This window comes from Bemisia tabaci, chromosome 2 (genome assembly GCF_918797505.1).
Source record: "Bemisia tabaci chromosome 2, PGI_BMITA_v3".
Classification (NCBI taxonomy): Eukaryota; Metazoa; Arthropoda; class Insecta; order Hemiptera; family Aleyrodidae; genus Bemisia; species Bemisia tabaci.
In genome coordinates, this window is record NC_092794.1 from 69,282,518 (window position 1) to 69,303,936 (window position 21,419).

The 21,419-nt window shown below is 34.6% G+C and overlaps 2 protein-coding genes across 2 annotated transcripts; one reads left to right on the forward strand and one right to left on the reverse strand.

The window, feature by feature from the left end:
- Positions 1–1,037: 1,037 nt before the first annotated feature.
- Positions 1,038–10,760, forward strand: LOC109041827 (trophoblast glycoprotein). The gene is made up of 4 exons (XM_019058260.2): positions 1,038–1,183; positions 3,204–3,439; positions 4,200–4,420; positions 6,789–10,760. Exons 2-4 carry the CDS (start codon positions 3,233–3,235, stop codon positions 7,540–7,542), a joined length of 1,182 nt encoding a protein of 393 aa, XP_018913805.2. The 5' UTR covers positions 1,038–1,183; positions 3,204–3,232; the 3' UTR covers positions 7,543–10,760.
- A 159-nt stretch (positions 10,761–10,919) lies between these two features.
- Positions 10,920–21,306, reverse strand: LOC109041825 (proteasomal ATPase-associated factor 1). The gene is made up of 7 exons (XM_019058259.2): positions 20,838–21,306; positions 19,550–19,590; positions 18,763–18,956; positions 17,856–17,948; positions 17,159–17,364; positions 15,735–15,874; positions 10,920–14,902 (listed from the first exon to the last, which is right to left on the reverse strand). Exons 1-7 carry the CDS (start codon positions 20,906–20,908, stop codon positions 14,415–14,417), a joined length of 1,233 nt encoding a protein of 410 aa, XP_018913804.1. The 5' UTR covers positions 20,909–21,306; the 3' UTR covers positions 10,920–14,414.
- Positions 21,307–21,419: the final 113 nt, after the last annotated feature.

Genomic DNA, 21,419 nt, shown 5'->3' on the forward strand with positions numbered 1-21,419 from the left:
ATCAAATCATCGCAGGAAAAATTTTGGGCTGCTCTTCTGGAAATTTTTTTAAGAGTAAAATTTCAAAAATTAGAATTTGACTTCTTTTAGTAGTCATATCCCAGACCAACAATTATAAATATAAAAATTTAAAAAAAAGGATTATGTGCAACAGACGCGGTTATCAGCGTCATAAGAGTCAATCACTAGAGCAGTCAACACATTTACGGGCCCGAGCCTGTATTTCTGCGAGTGTATGTGTACGCCAGATGTCCCTTTGACGAGCCAATTAAAGAATGCCGCACCTGATCCACAAATGCGAGAGAGATAGACTACAAAACAGCGTTTGGACCAAGCTAACGAAAAGTTTAGCCTTGCTCTCCGTTAACCGCCGTGCCTTTCTTTCCCGGGTACTGGTTGAAAACGTCTTGAGTGGTTATGCCGTCACCAATTCGCACCACCTCCGCGGCAAAAAATACGAGCCCGAATCCGTACTTTGGAGTGTGAGTGGGTCAGGTGTCCCATTGACATGCCGCGTCTGATCACCGAGTGCGAGAGATATAGACGAAGAATCAGTAAATGCGACGAAATTATTTCACTTCGAGCTTGTTAATTCGAATCAGGTTGGATATAATGTGATGATGAAGATGAACACATGTCTGAAATCAAGATATACCCGAGGTGACCAAGTGGGACTCATTACGCGTTTTCGAAATTTCGCGCCATCAGTAACTTCCAAATTTTGTAACAGTTTTAACAACTGTTCCCTCACGTTCAGGGACGTTTAGACCAGAGATAAGGTTTTAACATTAGAAAATTGGGCAATATTGATGAATGAAGAATGATTCGAGTCGATTGCTCAGTGTTAAATACGGATTTTTGCACACAAATCATCTTACATTCGATCATTCAATCCGACTTGGAACAGAGCTTATGTTGTAAATGTTAGTAATACGTCGTCAATTAAGTTGGTTATTTGGAATGCCACGTTGCCAATTAAACAATATAAATATTTGTTTATAAACTAAAAATTTTTTAAATTATTGCTAACTTGGCACTTACTTATTTGCACATCCTTGCGTGCTTATTTCGTTTTGTTTACATTATATTTTCTGAATTCTGAGGTTAAGAACTCCTGCAATTGTCTCTCCACCCAACTACTTTTGTGTGCCCATCAACTATTCAATATTAATCTTGCACATCTGTGAGTAACTTTCAACCACTGCTTTTAAAAACCTGTCAATCATCGGTTAATTTACTGATATACCCTTCAAATGAATCTTGTTTGGCACAGAAAGATTTGATGACATCCTGTTGAATGACCCATTTGCGAGGCATGTCCTGACAAACCAAGTTTTCATGGCTCACTTCCTTTATGCAAAATTGATGGCCGTCCACCATAGCTTTTTAAATTATTGCTCCTTAATGTCACTGTTGCAAGTTGATCAAATTTTCTGGGGACCATACTAGTCAATTGATAAAGTGAATAAAGATTCTTCTGCGTACTCACTTGCACATAGGTTAAATATTAACATCGCAAGGTGCCATGTATTCTCTATGTTTACTTTCAACTATCTTTTTGCAACTTTTGAGCGGTTAGCTGATGGACCTAAACGTTGCCTACGAGAATGGAGAGGCTGTAACTACTCAGTTTCGTGACGTCAAACTAGTAGAGGGATTGCCGTGTTAACCAATCAGAGCCGCTTTTGATCGGCCGAAGTTGCATGAGCGGCGCATTTTAATCTCAGTGAAGTAACGATTTTTGGTAATTAGTAGTGTTTTGCTTTTATTTCCTCAATTATCAGACAATGTAACTTATGATCGAGGCAGTTTTCTGAAGTGAAATTTTATCTTCTTTTGAAAGGGTTCTTATGAATTTTTGCATCAGATCAACCCCTGAAAAGATATTGGCACAAAAAGAACATGTGTCATACATTCTCCCATAAGAACACATGTTAAATCACGGTCGAATTTTATCTACTAGCATGACATCACCGAATCGTAGTTACGGCCTCTCTATTTTCGTTAGCAACGACCTAACATCAGCTTGCATAAAGAATTTTGTAGTTGATGGTAGAGCATCAATGTCTCTGCAACCCCTAATGGCACCATAGCAACCATAATGCAGATTCCTCAATAAATACAAAATGAACATACTGCGGTAAAAAATTTCAATAAGTTGTTTCCAGGAGGTCAACCTCATTTAATTGCCTTGGATACTGCTTGCCGAATTTTAAAGCTTGCTGCAGGAATAGGGTTATTTAAAATCAGTTTTTTACCTATTCTCACATCCTTTTCAAATTTTCTAGCGCTGATGTCTATCACATATCAAGCTTTTTTCTGAAGATTTCAACCATGAAAGAAGTGCATATTTTGCATGGTAGCAGTACCATGCCGGAAGCTTTTACTTAAATGGCAGTTAGCTTGTCAATAAATAAAGATACCTAATAAGATAGTGCAATCGGCATTAAAACCTTTGTATAAAATTGCTTTTTAATTGATCATTTAGTTTTCTGACACTCGACAAATTTAAGCATGCCTTTTCGCTGTTTTCTCTGATATTTTAATCCATCAAATTTTGCAAACCTGCAAGTATCTAGTAGATAATAGTAATTTTCTTATCTGAAAAGAATGTCTGAATGATTCCTCGTTAGATTTCTCATCTATCTTATTGTGACTTCCATGGAAATGATTCATGTGCAAGTTCTGAGCATTTTGCCAAGTACCATTGGGTGGTAGGACAAAAATAAATTGTCCTCTGGCCAAACTTATGATGCAATTCTGTAAAAAAAAAGAATGAAGAATTCCAACTGAAATTGGCTTATCTAAGTCCAGCATGGGCCTTTTTAACCGAATTAGTTACTTAGTACATCTTAGAAAATGCCACAAAAAGTTTCATGGCATACTTAAAAATTAAGTTAGTTTTAAGGTTTAATTTTCTTTTAAAAAAATAAAATACATAAGGAAAAAAAATATTGAACATGCGTTGCAGTTTAAGCTGTCCAATTATTTAAAGAAGTTACCGTCAGTATTTTGTGAAGTCATTTTACCAAGGAAATGAACACTAGAGGATGACAATGATAATCAAGTTTCCAAAAGTGTTCATTTCTTGTCCACCAGTACTTTGATAAAACACTCATGTAGAACCGAACTTTGTGGTAAGTAATGTTGAAAAATCAAAACCTTTAAAAGTATTTCCTATGGTTTTCTTTCTTTTTTTTCAGTTAATCCCCCAACATTCTTCAGGCAAACAATGGTTCATCGATTGGCGGGCCTCATTTTGACACTTGTTCTACCAACGCTTATCACATCGTTACTCCAAAATTGTCAAAACTTTACCCCAAAGTGTATTTGTGGGCAAGAAGATTACTATGGCAAGCATGATCAGTACATTGTAAACTGCACTAATACTGGTTTTACAGATGCCAAAATTTTGGAAAACCTACCCTCTGAAACTCAGGTAGGTACTTATTTGATTTTCCAATCTTTTCTAGATCATCTTACCCATTTCCTTCTTTATTCCGTAGGGCACCATAAGAAAAGTAGTCAATTCGAATCTCACCTTTTATCAAGGGGTTGTCCCCAAGGTCGGTAGACCTAAGTCAGTCCGTTAGGAAAGTTGAGTGTGATAATCTCTATAAATCGGGGATGAGGTCTGTTCCTGTTGCCAATAGATTCCCCCAATGTGCTTGTTCCACTCTGCTGTTCCTCCGATCCGATTACATTGGTCTTATGCCAATCAAAGAGATCGGGGAAGAACTATGCAATGGGGTAGTGCAAATTAGGGAAACGCTTGGAAAGTAGTGAAACAGCAAATCGGGGATCGCCAGATCGGGAAATTCCAAAGAACATCTTGCTAACAGACTGACCTAGGTCTATCAGTCTTGGGTTGCCCCGAATCCGTCAAAGAAGTTCCAGCTGAGTTGACACAAAATCACCTCAGATATTCTTAGAATTTTTAAAATATGTTTGTCTTATGAGGTCTGCTACTGTTAATCAAGATAGCATTACTTAAATCAGTTCAATTCATTTATCAAAGATGTTCGCCACATGATTCTTGGGAGCACATTTATGTGGTTTTTTCTTTTCTTTTAATGTTTGGCAAATTTTTAATTAAATGTAAGTATTTTTGTATTTTTAAGTGAGTTTTTGTTAAAGTAATAGCAATTTGTACATTTTTCATCTCCCTGTTAACTTTCCTCTCTTTTATTTACGAGCAGGTGCTAATATTCTCTGGTAACAAAATTAGTACTCTTCCATGGAATGTGTTTGGAACAATGAATAATCATAGTGAGCTTCGAGTTATTGACATGTCCAATAATGGAATAAAAGAGATTCGAGGAAAATCGTATCATCATGTCCCTAATGTTGAAAGGCTTATCCTCAACCATAATGAAATTTCAATCGCCACTAGCGAGCCGAATAATCATCATCATCCAAGGTAAGTCTGGAAGGAAAATTTACCAAAATTATGAGATGTCTTATAATGTAAATCATGGTAGGTAAAAAAAATTTGTTTTAAAACAAAGATAAAAAAACTGTGCAAAGGGTTTGATGCTCGTAATTGTACTTTACTCCTTATTTTGAAAAAAGTTTAAATAATTGTACGTACCTGCAAATTCAAGATGGAAGGAGAATGCCAGTTTTTAGTAATGTTAGTGACAGATTGTACTAAACACCTCATTTTTGCTTCCCAATTGGAACACGTTTAGCAGAAAGGAACTAATAAGGGGAACTTCCCAAGTTGCCGCCTCCGATCGGGCTGAAAAAATTCGTACAAACTCTGTGGATGAATCCATTAGACCCGTGTTTTTTTTGTTTTTTCCAATGTGCCATGGAAACACTTCAAAAAAATTCTGAAAAGTCTTGTTTTAAGTGTGCGTCGGACACCCAGTGATGCCGCGCTGGGAGGGTTAGGTAAGGCGAAGAAGCGCTTGAGTGGATATATGCAGTTTAGCAGTCCCCATCACACAGCAGGCGGTGGCTCTGCGGTAGAGCGATCGACCCGTAGCCGACTAGGCCAAGGTTCGAAAACCGGACTTGGTGACTCCTATTTTACAATCGAATTTTATTCTCTCACACATTTTCTGCAACGGCACTTCACATCAAATCACATTTAATACATTGAAACTTAAGTAACATCAATTAATTTACAACTATCACCAAACACAAATTAATCAATGATCAATAACTTCTTGAATTAGAACTATAGCTGCTTGTTTTTTCTCTCTTTTTTGTTATGCACGCAACAAAAAAAAAAAAAAAATATATATATATATATAATGTATAGTATTGTAATGTGAAAGAACAGTGATTGGCGAGATAATCATGTGCATAACACACACACACCCAAAAAACAAAAAAACATGAAGCTATAGTTCTAATTGAAGAATTTATTGATTATTGATTAATTTATGTTTGGCGATGGTTGTAAATTAATTGATGTTACTCAAGTTTCAATGTATTAAATGTGATTCGGTGTGAAGTGCTGTTTCAGAAAATGTGTGAGAAAATAAAATTCGATCATAAAATTGGAGCCACCAAGTTCGGGATTCGAACCGGGGCCTAGTTGGCTACGAGTCAAGCGCTCTACTGCAGAGCTACCGCTTGCTGTTTGATGGGAACTGCTAAACTGCGTATATCCACTCAAGCGCTCGCCTAACCCTCCCGGCGCGGCGTCACTCGCTGTCTGCCGCACGCTCAAAACAAGACTTTTCAGAATTTTTTTGGGGTGTTTCCAGGGTGCATTGGAAAAAAAAAAACACGGGTCCAACGAATTCATGCAATGAGTCTGTACAAATTTTTTCAGCCGGATCGGAGGTGCAACTTGAGAAGTTCCTCTTGCCACATCAGCTATTGCCAAATTTAATTTTTTACAAGAGAACGTTTATCCAAATTCCTTTGAAAATTTTGAGGAACTTGTTTCATACTCTGCAGAAAATTAACTGAAATTTGCACAAAAATCTGCCTTATCATTTGCATGTGCAATTATCATGTAAAAAGTTAAAGTTTCCAATCAAATTTGACTACAACTGATGTGGCTTGGTTCCTCTCTGCTTAACACAGTCCAATTATCAATGGACAGGAAGCAAAGAAATCAAAGAAAGGCTCAACTATTATTCCTTGATTATAAGGAACAAAGCTGTTCATGTCCTTCGAAAAGTAACGAAGAAAGTATCGTAATATCATATATTAAGGAAGTGTAGCCCATTGAGCATGAAGAGTAAGTTTCATGATACCGCAACTGATGAATATGATGGTATGAATTATTCACAAGCAATTTTAGATGATCAGTTCAAGAATATCTCGGAAGTAACATAGAAGTGCAGATAGGCACAATCTGTAGTTGCAGTAATATCAGGAAAGGAGGAAACATCATGGAAAAAAAGTGATGTTCATTTAAGGATGTTGAAAACTTGTACGGCTTGTCTTGCATAGTTGACTTTATATCTTGAGAGTAGTGCTATATTTCAACATCTAGGATGTTAAGTCAACGTTTCTTTGTTTCTCTCAATCTAAAGTAATTGAGGAATTTTATTTTTAGAATAATGATTTCTTTATAATAAATTCAAGGAAAGAATTTTGTTTGTCACAGCTGCTACCAGTGCAAGATGGCACGAAAATTGCCTACTGTGCAAAGTTTTTCCATTTTATCAGATCCCATCACCTTCAAACATAACTTACATAACCATCTTTCAAACAAATTTTTGTCAAAAATTCTGCTACTAATTGGTAGCCCTTTAAATTATCCCTCTTTTTTTTCTTTGAAAGTACAAAGTTTTTTTCAATGAATATTTAATTGGTTGCAGGGTATTTTCTAACTTCGACAGCCTATCGGAGCTGCACTTGACAAATGCATTTGCAGATAACACAAGTGAGGATTTGGCAGCAGACCTTCATGACATCTTTATTAACAGTGAGTTGAGACACCTGAACAAGTTGCATTTGGAGCAGAATGAAATTACGGGGTTCCGTGACCCTAATGTCTTTTGTAGCCTCCCAAATCTCATGGATCTTCACTTAGGTGACAACTTACTGAGAGACCTTCACTTTAACCTCTCTTGCTTGGAGCACTTACGATTCCTTGACCTTGAGCGAAATCAGGTGATGGCCTTGAAAGATGCTGATTTGGCCGTACTTGACTCTTTTCCACAACGCCACAAAAATCTTGCTATCGACCTCAGTGGTAATCCTTTTGTATGTGGTCATGAAATGGAGCATCTGTGTGCATGGTTACGTGTTTCTCAGGTCAGAATACGGAACAAAAATGCTATCACTTGTACCACCAGCAACAGTATCAACACTGATAAGCATACAGAAGGTCACAGTGACTGTCTGCCCCATACTCTCCTAATGACCCAGGTGCAACCTCCTTCATCACACACACTAGTAACTTTTGTTTTGACAGCCCTTACTGTGGTTCTCTTATCTTTAGTTTGTCTTCTACTTTATGTTAATCGTGACCAAATTAGCTACCAGCTTCGGCCAGTCATAGACTCAGTAACAAGAAAGGTGCAATACACATCAATTGGGAAACAAGAGGAACACGAGATGGTTCTGTGATGAAGATGACCCATTTCAATCAAGTCCAGAAGTTAAAGTCAGTCAAATTTTCAAAACTCCAACCGCCTCAATCACCTAAACCTCTCTCTTGAACTCACATTCATTAGAGTTCAAATTTTTTTTAAAAAAATTAAAAATACTCCTTTTAAATACAAGGTGTAACCTCTTCTGGAATTTTTGCGATAGATCTTAATTTAAAATTTCCTCTCTTAGTTGCAAGCCAACTAAAAGCTGTCCCCTAAAAATATTTTTTATTGACTGTCATGTCAAATAATTGCACTAAATCCCTCCATCGAGGAGAGTTAACCAAGATTTTTCTCCAACAGCTAGTCTACTTGTTGTTTGAAGAGACCAAGTTTCAGAATACAGTAATGAAAAATATCTGTGTAATATTCTTAAGTTTTTGAGGACTGCTTTCTTGTAGTAAACATAAATAGATATTTTTTTCTTTTTACCTCGGATTTTGCAACCAAAAAAATTCAGCATCAAAATAATTCAGACTCTTTTTCATGGTTTTTTTATGCTGGATTATACTTTAATGCAATGTTCGGATAAAATAAAATCCGAATTTTCATACCTGTAAATCTCATAGAGAAGGGACGTCTGGTGCGCAATTGAATTAAACCTTCGAAGCAATGATGGATCCCAAATTGAAACTTATTTTATTTTTATGAATTAAATGATAAGGAAGATACCAAATTGTTGACGAAGTGGAAAGTGATTACAAAGTAATGGCTTTCTTTCTCGTGTTATATTTCAAGTGTTGTTAGTTGAATTGACCGTTGAAGACGTGTCACTAAATTAGTTTGTTGAATTATTCAAGGTGAGGAAGATGCATGAGAATGTATTGTGCATGAAGACTATTGTCATTTTTAATAGAGATTTTAATTAGTGTGGTCTCGAATGATTTTTTAAATGTTTTATTTTCAAGTCTTTTAGTTGATTTATTCTCTGTTAATTTTTTGTAGCATAGTAGGATGTCTCTGCATAATGTTATTAATTCTTATTTTTCAAACTTTATAACTGCCTTTTTCAAAAAGAATTTTTACTACATTTTCCTTGTTATATTCTTTAAGGTTTTTGTACTTTTCTATATTCTGACTCATGCATAATTTTATGTTTACCTGTAAATACTGCACAGAACTCTCCCACTAACATAGATCTAATGTTTCTTGGTTGTTTCATGTGTGATCCCTGCAAAAACTTTGATAGTCAATTCTATCATCAAAGGTTTTCTTTTTTTTTCTTTTTAAAAAGTAACAAATCCTCAAAATTATTTTAAAATTTATACATGGTAGGTCAGCCAAAATTATTGATTGTAATATCTTCAAGAATTATTGCCTATCCAATAGGCGTATCTTTTGTGTACTAATCATTTAATCCTTTTTCACAACAGGGTTAGCTCTGCTTCTAAATCAAAATTTTATGTATTATCCAGTAACTTTTTACCCCCATTCTGAGGAAGCTAATTGATTTTCGAGTCTTTTACGGCCGAAAGAATGTTCTTTGCCTAGCCGTGCATCATGCATTTTAAAAAGTAAGTAGGTATCCAAGTCTATTTTAATGCTGGCAGGAAACTCCCAACTCATGATTGTGGTAAAAATTTATACAATGGATTCCCATTCTTGTCCATTTCATGATCTAGTGAGAGTATTCATAAGTGCCTTTCTTGAAGTGTTCAAAAGACTTTCTTTTTATATATATATTTATGTATACATACCTACTTAACATGGAACCTAAATTATTGTTTTTTTGAAAGTGTTCAAAAATACTTTTTTAAAATTTTTTTGTTAGTTTATTAACTGTACTTAAAAAATTATCTATTATTTCCTGTTACTAGAAATTTTAATCTTGTAGCAAGAAAAGTATTTATTGCAGCTCGCCATTTTACTTGAAGGGATAATTTAGAATCATCCTTGATCTCATGAAGATCAAAGTTCTAACTTTTTCCTTTGTACATTTCTTATTCTTATCGATAGGTTCCCAATTTTATTAAGATAATTTTTCATACTTTAGTAAGAACTTTATATTTTCAACAGGCATGTAAATTGAAGTGCATAACCAAGTACTAACTACTCAAGAGGTAATCAATTTTTTATGCAACTGGGTAAACAATATAATTAAATTTTCCTTTTTCCAGATGAAAAAAAGGTGAATAATACTGGGATATGCAATATTTGTCCATAATTGCGCGAAATTATTGATCACCTCTCTCTATCTAAGCTCTATCTCTAGGTGCTTTTTTTCTTTTTATACCCATATATTTATGCTTTTTGTACTTATCTCCTGAAGATCTCATAATTCCGAAATACTGGCTGAACAGTTAAGCTTGAAATTATGAAAAAAAAAAACTGTAAAAAGAACATGTTTTTTAGATGACACCTGACTGAAGAAAATATTTTCCATGTTTGTTCGCCTTCTGCAACTTTATTGGTGTAGACTACAATGATTAATTGCTGCAATTTACTCTTGTAAATAAATAATGACTAATGGGAGGTGCATATTGCACACACCTAGACTTGCTGAAATGTGGAAGGGATGCTCCTTTCAAAATGAAATCTTATTATATGGACCGCGTTAAACAGAAAGGAATCAAACCACATCAGCTATTGCCAAATTTAACAGGGGAATTTGATTTTTTACGAGAGAACGTTTGTGTGGATTCCTTTGAAAATTGTAAAGAATTTGCTTTGTATTATGGAGAAAATTCATAGGAATTTGCACAAAAATCCGCACAACCGTTTTCATGTAAAAAATTAAATTGCCCGATTAAATTTGGCAATAGCTGATATGGCTTGGTCTCTTTCTGTTTAATGCGGTCCATATATTAGTCCATCATAGTTTTATTTTTTTTAAATTCAGTTATGATTTGTAGGAAGGTTCAGCTGAAATGGCTTATTTATGGGTGCTAACTACTTTGTTTTACTTGAAAGTTAAAGGTTGTGGTAACAGAGATGTTTATATCGATGAGCAAATTTATCTCATTCATCAATAGAAAATAGTTTGTTATTCATATGTGTTTCAGCTGTTTAGGAGCTGGCTCAAACTTTGAAAATAAATGTAGAACTTTTATCTTACATCAAACGTCCAGCTAGCTTAGTTTTTGCATATATTTGGATAGCCTTTGTATATGAACTCTATAAACTGTGCTGATCTTGTGTTTTTACATTTATTAGAATGAAATCTAACTTTTACTCGAATATTTTGTACTTCCACAACTAATTTGTTTTCATTTGCTGCCCTGCTCAAAAGTTATTGATCTTCAACCCTTTAAATGATAGGAAAATGCTCTGAGGTAAAATTATTTTTTACAGGATTTTTTTGTTGGTAATAATAAATTAATTATCAAACAGTAATAAGAAAAGATTACAAAAAAATTGATACTTATCAAACATAATTATTTTATTTGAAAACAGTTATGAATAAAATAAACATGCGCCTAATAGTAATTCCTCAGGACAAATGCTACAAGAATCGGTCAACAAGAATAACGGAAAATGTTGTGCAGTAGTTGAGAACATAAACCATGTTCATCAAACAGCAACAAAACGTCAATACTTCAAGATATGTAATCCCTTTTTGACTGGAAAAATTGCTAATTAAGAAGGAAAACAAATAAATTTCCATATCAGTAAAGCGGTTCAATGGATACTAGATAAGGCAATAATTGAAACACCGTAAGACATGTTTGCAAATCGGAAATTTTAACAAATTTCAGGCAAAATATGAAAGATAAATTGAAAATGTCTACAATCAGTGCCTGAGGGAGATTTTAGTTTAACCAAGAATACCTCATTTGAAATTGTCTTCTTGCTGTAAAAATCAAAGTGGACACTGATTAAATTGACTGTTGAAAACGAAAGTTTGAGTCATCAAAACACCAAAATCATGTTGGATAAAACCTTTTCCCCTTTTTTACCTGTCATGTAGTAGGTACCTAATCATGATATTCTCAATCCAGCTTTTCATCAAAGCAAGTGTAGAGAGAACCGTTCTGGAAACTGTTAAAATGAGTTCCGTATGCGATCGGATGCAGAAAGTTTTCATTAATTTGCCGAGAAGGACGTTTGATATGATAGACAAAGATTACATCAAATTCTCACTCAGGTTTAAAAACTTTCGAAGGTACTCATCGAAAAGTGTTCATGGAAAAACAAGTGTTGTGGTTATTAAATTCTGACCCTGTCCAGAGGTACATTATATTTTTCATGAAGCTCTTGTGAAATATATTTTCTTTAACCATGTCTAACATCAATGATTTATATATTAGAATTAATATAGATCTGTTAAAATTTTTCCAGCGCCCGATCTCCCAATATTGAGACAGAATTTTGAAAAAACAAAGAAAAAAATGGTGCCTCTACTTCTGTTTGTAGGTTGATCGGTTTTGCAACTGAAGTGTTCTCCCTCTCTCCTGGTTGCTTTTTCATGATACAAAAGTTCTATTTCGCTTCCTTTCAGAAAAAGGTGACTAATCAAACATTCCCTCTGAAGTGTTTTAGTACTTCTAAGAAGAATAAATAAGTAATTTAAGTTTGTAAAAATATTTCAACAGAGCATATTCATTTCTTTTTTGAAGAAAACTTCAAATGTACTGAATTATAAGTCCTAAGAATTGTCCATTTCTCAAAGAGGGAAGGACTTTTTCCATAAAACAAATTTGTGGGAAAATCTCTCAATCTTTTTAATTTACAGTGAAAATTGCTCCAAAGTTTCTAGGAAACTCAAATTAATACCTAACCCGCTTCATTCTAAATTGGACTTGTTAAATTTATGTTAACTATCAAGTTATAAGTATAAGAGGGTGTCTCTAAATGATCTGGACTAGTGCTCCAATTAAAAAAAACCGAGCAACCTATCAAAGTGACCATGATTTCTTTACAATGGAGATGTCAAAAGAAATTGATTAATACCAACATCAGCTAATTTGAGCAAAACAAGCCTAATTTATCGTGTTTGGAGCAAGGCGTATATGGACTACATTTTGCAATTTGGAACTATAAATTCAAGCCCGGTCTAAGAACAACGTATGTGCCATTCGTTTCCCTATGCACATACATGTTTTTCTAGAAGAGCCGAATTTATAGTCCTAAATTGCAAAATGGAGTCCATATGGCATCCTCTGTTTTTCTTTGAAAAATGTTCTCTTACCGAAATAAGCTGATAAATATTTTTAGATGCTCTTTTGCCTCCAAACACTGCTTGGCAACATCTAATACGACTTGACAATACTGTTTAGTTAATGCATGGTTCAAGATGTAACCACTGCAACCATGCACAAATCTATTTTCCATCCTTGTAAAGTTGTGTCTCATGTAGTACAATAAATTAGCATAGCCAAATTGTGCTAGATGTTGCTAAACTATGTTCATCAGTATAATCAGAGCATCTGGCAAAGTTTCATCAAGTTTTTAATTTGACACGAATAAATTGTTAGAAGAAACCATAGGTAGTAGCCACACATTCCTCTTTCAAACTGTCATGAATTGACCGATTTTTATTCAAACAGGCTGAGACTTTTTTAAATGAATTATTTTTAACACATTCTTTCAGAAAAACTAAAATCTGCTCAAGAGGTTGCTTAGAATTTTAATCAAAGAGTCGGCCCTGATCATTTCAGGACATCCTATGTTGTTCCTCCATTTATGGCATCAATGCTGTAAATCATTTTCCCTCAGAAGCATGAAGCAACTGAGTGCTTCAAATTTTCAGAAAAGTAGTATCATCGTTTAAAAAACTGTACGAAAAATTTCAAGTTTAACAGTGAAAAATTTGTTTGCTATGAAGCATTGATAGGAAACAGATGAATCTGGATGTTAGTCACAGATATGAAATCAAGAGTTTTTTCCTCTCTGTAGGATCCTTTGACACTATTCTTACTGGCTAGTTTTTCTTGAGTATGAGAAACATGCTGGAGCTTAAGTGTGTTTAGTAAGATAAAGGGAGCATTGAGATCGTGTCATTTTTTACTTTTATGAAGGTTTGTCTTCCTTTTTGTAAAATTTTGTAGTCTGGCTGTGCAAGAATTTATACCAAGCTCTGTTGGACCAATATTAATAAAAAATATTATCAGGAAAGTAATCTTTTTTTCGGGAGTCTTTTGCGCAGTTAAACCGAGTATATTTTAGCAGTATACTGACTTCCTAACTTCACTAAAAATTTTTGAAGTGAAATTGTCCTGGAGATTGCATTCAGTTTCTCAGAACAAGTGAAGTAAAGAAATCATTCATTTGGTCTTATTCCTTTTATTCTAAACATAATGTGCAACATCAAATCTGTGCCCTGTAAAATGGCAACAAATTAAATTAAATAAAAATAAACATTAAATTAAAGAACAGTTGATAAAAACAATCTGGACAACAGTAAACAAAATTGAGTTGAGATGCACTAGATTTTCGATTTTAAAAACAGGAGATTGATGACTTAAAATTCATAATGGTATTGAATAGGATAGTCGTACCATCTCTGGAAATCGATGATAGAGCAAAATCTTTCAGTGAAAGACAACAATGCTATGCTAGATTAATGAAATTTCTTTCCCCCTCTGACCCAAGAACGTATCTCAAACTCCACGAGAACCTTATCGACTACATAGCGCCATGCTTTCTGAGGCTCATGTGAAAATAGAGATACGCCCTCTGCGTCACCAGAGTGATAGTTTAAACCACCAACAAATTATGAGAAAAAATAGGAGACACTCAGTAATCCTGCAACAACTTCTGGAGGAAAATAAGAGCTTAAAATTTCAAGTTAATCTCGAGTCTTTGTTTTGATTTTACTTTTCAGCATGATACTTTCATAAGTTTGTAGCTCAGCTTACTTTAAGTTGGAAGTCTTAAAAATTAACAGAAAATTAATTTAAGTCAGTGAGATTAACTAATCTCATCAAAAAATTTGACAATGTGTGAGAAGGGTGAGTAAGCGCGAATGACTGAATCTCTAGTAGATGTATAGACAAACTTGCTATCGGAGACAATACTATAGACCGGGTCGCAAAGAGGTCCTGTAAGTTGGAGGCGCGTCGTGCATTTGTTTTTAAAAGAGCGGAAAATGCAAATGCCATCAGCATGACCAGCCATAAATCCATAAGTCTTATAAACCATGAGTGACATGACTGGACTGTTACTGTCGTACCATGCCCATGCATGTTGCGTTGCATCACTCAAGTTGTAGAGAAGGATTCGCCCATCTTGGCATCCAACAATGAACTGGCTACTGTTGACAAATGTACAACAGTTGACTGCACTACCTGTAAAAGTTGTCAAGAGTAGCTTTCGACTTTGGACAGCCACACACTGGACAGTCCCATCTTCACAACCGATAATAAGTATCTTATTTTCTGTCCCAATTTCACGCTCACCTGAAAAAATGTGCAATAAAACAACATTTCACACATCATCATAATTGAGTAACAACACCGCAACATTATATAAGTCAATGTCATATATCATTATGTAAAGGTAAACATTATCTGGAGCATGTTGGGATTAAAGAGAAAATGTTAGTTCAAACAAAATGGTGAGATGGCTCCTTCTTAAGTTTTTGAATTACACAACTTCAAATGGGTAGTAGAGAAATTTCTGGTCCCAATTCCTCCGATTTTCCTCTGAGTCTAGATCAAAATGGCTGCTGATTCAGAAATTTTGAAAAAGAAGTTTTGGGCTCAATCTGAATCCGCTTTAAACCTGAACCAAGATCATGGTTTGATCTAACAGAACCTCAAACATTTATGTATGAAGGCAAATAGTTCTATTTTTCAATTATTTACATTGCTTTGGTAGAAAATGGAAAAGTAAGATCATTGCTATTTTAAAAAATAGTAAGGACAAATTTTGCTTCAACTCATTAATAAAGGGATAATTGCAAAATTCATTGAAACAAGGTAGCATGCAATGTCTAAATGATTTTTTAGATAAAAAATAATGGCCATCGCCTTATAAAGTTGATCTAGATTGAGATTTCCTTTCAAAATGTCCAATTCTTCTGAGCTTTTCCAAAAATAAACAGCTCCATTGAAGTAAAAGCAAATCCTTCGGATTTGATAAAATTTTTCAAGAAAAAGCAGGATGAAGATTTTTTGAATCCTTCATGTTTTTCTTTGTAAACACAAAACGAAAAAAACAAATTTGAGGATAATGGAGCTTCATACTCATTTCTGTGGATTCAGAGATCTGGAGGCATTCTTAACTTACTTGGAGTTGAGGGAGGATCGCCCAGTTCTAAAAATGTAGGCGCACTAGAAAGAGAACAGCAGAATATAGCTGAGTCCACTTTTGTCAAGTCGGAGATAACTGCTGATTTTCCACAATCCCACAGCTTTGCATATCCGTCCCTGGAATAGATTTTAAAGTTATAAAATTCATTTGTTCATAAATACTTAGATAGTACAATCATGCCCTACAATTGATACAAAACAACAAACAAACTAATGGAACGTCTGATAAACAAAGCATGGAAGTTGGCAAATCTCTTGCTGAGTTACATTTAAAAAAGATGCAACAAGAACAACACTGATAGTCCTTTGAACTGGTTGGAAATGTGTGCAAATTGTAGTATTTAAATTCCTCAGCATGCAGGCACTACACACACTAGCCATGCACTTGTCATAAGTTAGACCCTGCAGCAATGATAGGTGGGACAATTGACTCTTCAGCTTTATGCTTCTTAGAAACATATTTCTTCCTTAATTTTTGAATTTCATAGTTTTTTTTCATCAGCAGTAGAAACATTTTCAATGGATCGAGCTAAAATAGACACGGTTAAGCAAAAAGAAACTATGTCACAACGGCCATTGTTGAATGTCATTGAATAATTTATTTCTTTGCAGAGAGGTGGTGGTACAAATTTTTTCGAAATTTTCTTTAAAATGTTCCGCATGTCACAAAGGAAATCCCCTGGAATTTTTAAAAGAATTTACACTACTGTTCTCTTATAAAAAATATATCATCTCATGAAATTTGGCAATGAATAATGTGACTTCCTATCATGCATCCAAAATATTGAGCTAAGCACCTTAAGATGCAGGCAATAATACGATTTCTATTACTTCAAGCTTTAGCAGTTGCCTGATGACGGATGCCTGATGCGCCAACGGAAGTAACTAATATACTAAACATTTAATGCAAACTTAAAAGAGTCTCAACTGTATCAAATAGTTCACACAAGCTTAGATTTGGTGATGGGAGCATTGATCATGACATGATATTTTAACAGTAAAATTCCCAAACTACGTATCTTGTTTGTGGTGTTGAAAAAGCTCCGCTCCAACTTTATTTTCTTTTATAAGAATAAATCAGCATCATTCCTGACAGTTTTTTCAGAATTTATTTTGCTCAGAGAAGAAACACCAGAAGAGTCTAAGAATTGACGTTAAGATGTTCTCCATTAAAAAAATAAAGTATGGCAGGAAGTCTGCAACATCGCAAACCAAAATATGTAGATTGGGAGTTTCATCATTGACTCTCTCCTGATTATCTCCTTATTTTTAATGGAGTCACCTTGAGCAAGGAGCCAAAATTGACGGCTAAGTTTTATTCTTAGAATAGAATCAACTGTTGAACAAAAAAAAAACAAAAAAAACAACTGGTGGGAAGAAAGTATTATGGAGAAATCTTACTTTGAAACAGAAATGATATTTCTGCCCCTTTCAATGATGGCTACATCTGTCACTGCTCTTGTATGGCCAATTAAAGTTGCTGCGCAATTTCCATTTTCGGCTGACCAAATTTTGATCTGCATATCAGCAGCACAGGACAGAATGACCTCCCCACTTGGAAACCATCTGCATTTGTAGATGTCAGCTACATGCCCTGTCAGAGTACACTGGAGAACAGCAACCAAAATTATAATTTTTTCTCTCTCGGGTGTAAAACATAATAATTTATGGTACCTATTTTCAATTTTCAGTTGTTTTCAGTAAATTTTAAGTACTAAGCAAAATTAATTTAAAGCAAGAAAGATTAATTAGGCAAAATAACAAGATATATTTTGGAGAAACTTCATTTAGTTGGGCTGATTAAAAAGTTACGATTCATCGGCTGTGATAAACTTTACATTGATGCATTACCTCTGTTATGCAAGGAGTTACACATTTTTTTCTTACGGGTAGACCCTTGGAATTCTAGGAGCAACTGTCAGGGAATGAATTTTGTTTCCTTACTAATCAAAGTTATTCTTGTTGTCGAGAGCATATGATGTAGTCAAATTAGTTTTAAAAGTAAACACTTTTCACCCCTCCTTAAGAATGTTGGATCAGCCACCTTATTTTCTGTAAAGGCTTTCCTTGAATTTAATGAGTATATAAAATGGCTTACTCTAACTTCTCCTGTCCGTAGATTGAACACCTTCATTTTATCGAAACTAGCTGAAACTGCCAATCCTTGCTCTGTGACATCAAGAGATATTATCTGAAAAAAATTCTCCATGAGCTTTCAGAAAAATGCAAGAAAGTATAGAACATTTAAGGCAAAAATATTTGGTAAATGTAATAAGAGGTACCTATCTTTAGATGTATATTCCCCTATTTTATTCTTCAAAATTATGAAAATTACTGAACACATGTCAATAGAAATTTGCTGGCAAAAAAGTATGTTTTTGTTCCCAGCTTTGATCCACTGTCATTCTACACTTTGGCAGAACTGAAATTTTTTGTTAACTTTGGCGAAAGGGAATTAAGTATGACATTTAATCTCTCAGTTCACTTGCAGTTTTCTAAATGCTGCTTTATCCTTTTAATATGACGGCTAGTCAAAACTTTCTGGTCAATTGTGATACAGTTCAGCAGCTTTTAGGGGTCAAACTATATGTAATTTTGAGCGCTTTGCCTTGAAAAGGCATTTAAAATTTAATTGCAGAACTAGGATTGCAGCTAGGCAGGTTCTTTTACCACTATGGCTATACTCTCAGAAATCTAATTTTAATTTTTGTTTGTTTGCAAGGTATTTCCAATGAGAATATTAAACATTTAGAATATTAATATTTTTCAATATTAAAAAGACTCCCTTGCAAAAACTACTCTTTCACAATTATCAAAATTAAAATCATCATTTAAAAAAAGTATTTTCTTATGCCGCAGTCATTTTTAAAGGAACTACTTTTTAAAGAGAGTATAGTAGCTAATCTCAACAGTTTTGTGAGCAGATAATGCTAAAAAAGGTGCTAAAATATTTCATACATTTTGACTCCAGATTAATTTGGTAAAAATATGAGTGGAACACTTACATTTCTTTCATGAATATCCGGGTATGTTTTTAATGCAGCTAAAAACACGCACATAAAAGGTGTGTTGGTGCGTCTGATCTGAATTGTATCTTTTGAAGCTGCCTCAACGGTGAATCCATGAGATGCTCTTACAACAGGAGTCCCAGTTGCAGTGACACTGACAAACGTTAGTTGTCCTTGAGTGCACTCACCATCTAAAATAATAGCAAATTAGCTACTATCAGCAAGAGACTGCATCCGATCAGACTTGAGAATACATTAATTTCTTCTTTGAGTTTTTCCACTTACAAGCAGAGACCACATGGACAAGTAAGATCATTCAATTATCAACTGGTACACCTTGGGCTAATACATATGACTTCTAGAGTGAAGCATGAGATGAGTATAACTTACTATTAATTAAGGTATTTCCAATATTGTCATCTATTACTTTGAGTCTTACCTGCTGGTCAGCATATTTTGGATTCCCTCACTTCTACAAAAATGCCCTCAATTCCAAGGGGTGTGGTCAGGTTAACTTTGAGTTTTAATGGGGGAAAAAAAAAAAAAAAAAAAAAAAAACCATCAAGTTAATTACTCAGGAGGTTTCCGTAATTCTATTCAAATTCCTTCAATGTTATTTCCTTGCTTGACCTAACTCCTGACAAACAAGGACTTTGAACAGTTATCGTGCTCACATTTAGAGATCTGTTAATTCTAAAACATTTGCATTAGAATAAAAGCAAAAATAATTCTAGAAATGATAAAACATGTTGGGTAAGATTTTTAGATGAGAAAAGTCATTAACCTTTGAAACTGGACGACACCCATGCTGTGTCATTTGGCTTCCTGAAACAGAAATAAAGTGTTGAAAAAAATTAAAATAACAGCACGCTTGCTGATTCAACAAATTGACAAGTTAAGAGATTAAGATAATAAGATAATTTAAAGATAAAGTTAACATTCAAAGTGCCCTTAGTACATTGGGTAGGTACAGCCAAAAAATATAATTAGCTTTGTCCTACATTGGCAAACACAAAGAATACAGAAAGTTCTTGGCCTTTCCTTTACACAAATTGGCATACCCATTTAAAAACCTCTCTTGCCTCAGAAATTTCAAAGTGATGACGTTAGTGTGACTATACAGTGTGTCCCAGGATGAAGTACGGATATTGAAGGAGTCGATTTTTTCGGTCAAAAAAAGAAAGTTTTGTCGTATAACGTTTTATTCAAAAATGTCTTCCCTGGGGGCCACGACTCCCCGAAGTTGGAGAAAAAAAATCGTCTTTTTAACACTGTGACAATGTTTGTCGAACATTATTAATGAAAATTGGTGACTGGTAGTAATTTTTAGCGTTCTTTTTATTTTACATCTCCAAAACGGGCAAAACTCATTTAGAGGGAGGCATAAGGGGGGTAGGTATCAAACCTAAAGAAGGCCAAAATTAATGTTTATAGCAACACAAATTTATTTTTGATGGCACAATTATTTTCAACGTTGAAAAATATGGAGAAAACGTGTCATGCATTTTTCCGCTATGACTAATTATTTTCGAAATAATAGGGACTGAATGGAGTGCGGGTGGGCAGGGGGTGGGGGATGGCCCCCAGGGCAAGCATTTTTGGGAAAAAAGTTAGACCACAAATGCGTCTATTTTTTTACCCAAAAATCGACTCCTTCAATATTCGTACTTAATCCTGGGACACCGTACGTGTTCATTGTTGCTATTTTGCAGAAGAAACGGTTCATCAGAGTAATGTAACTCTACTGGCCATCAACATTATAAATCTCTTTTTGCAGCCTTCCCATTTTGACATGCGACCCGCCCGTTGGCATGGTCAAGAAAATGCACCCCTTGCCAACGCTATGTCCTCCTGCTGGGGTATGATGCCTCCTAATATATGCAAACTCATTTTCTCAGTGGTGAATATACTTGCAAACCTATTCTTTTATTGCTTGATAAATATATTTGCAAATGCTGAGGTAGCAGTTGCAAAGGCGCGCACCTTTGAGTTGCCTTAAGGTTTGAAAATATCAAACATCTGCAAACATGTAGGAAGAGAGTAAAAGGAGAGTTGTGCAGTGTAAAACTTACTTGATGCTTTCTTCCCAATCGTTCTGGATAGAAATGATCGGCACGTAGTCGGATGAGGTGTTGATAAGCATTCTGAAGTTAACAAGAGTAGGAAGAACTGATTTTTAAAAAAGAGTAACCAAGACAAATGTAGGGCACAGCAGGATTTGTTATTTCTAAAAGGGCAAGAGAATATCGGGCAAAAAGTAATTTATAATGAATGATAGTGATTAGAACACCGAATGATAGTGTTAATAAAAGAATAGACTACGATAATAGGGAGCAAAAATGATTTTCCTGAAATACTTTTAGCTGTCTTTCATCCACGAATCTTTGTTTATTATTTTTGTGTTTATTTACATCATGTGATGCAATCAGTCAAGCTAGTGTTTTCCCTGACAGTAAATTTCTTTTTCAAATCACCTTTTTTTTTGCGGTAAATTAGTGGTCACAAGAAATATTTGATGAAACAAAGTAATGAAAATTATAGTTTTACAAACAATGAAATTAATGTGCACTACATGGGTAAAAGTGAGATTTTGACTAAACGAAATCTCGGATAGGTCTAGGGAATTTTTTTCTGTGTTGGTCACGTACTAGTTA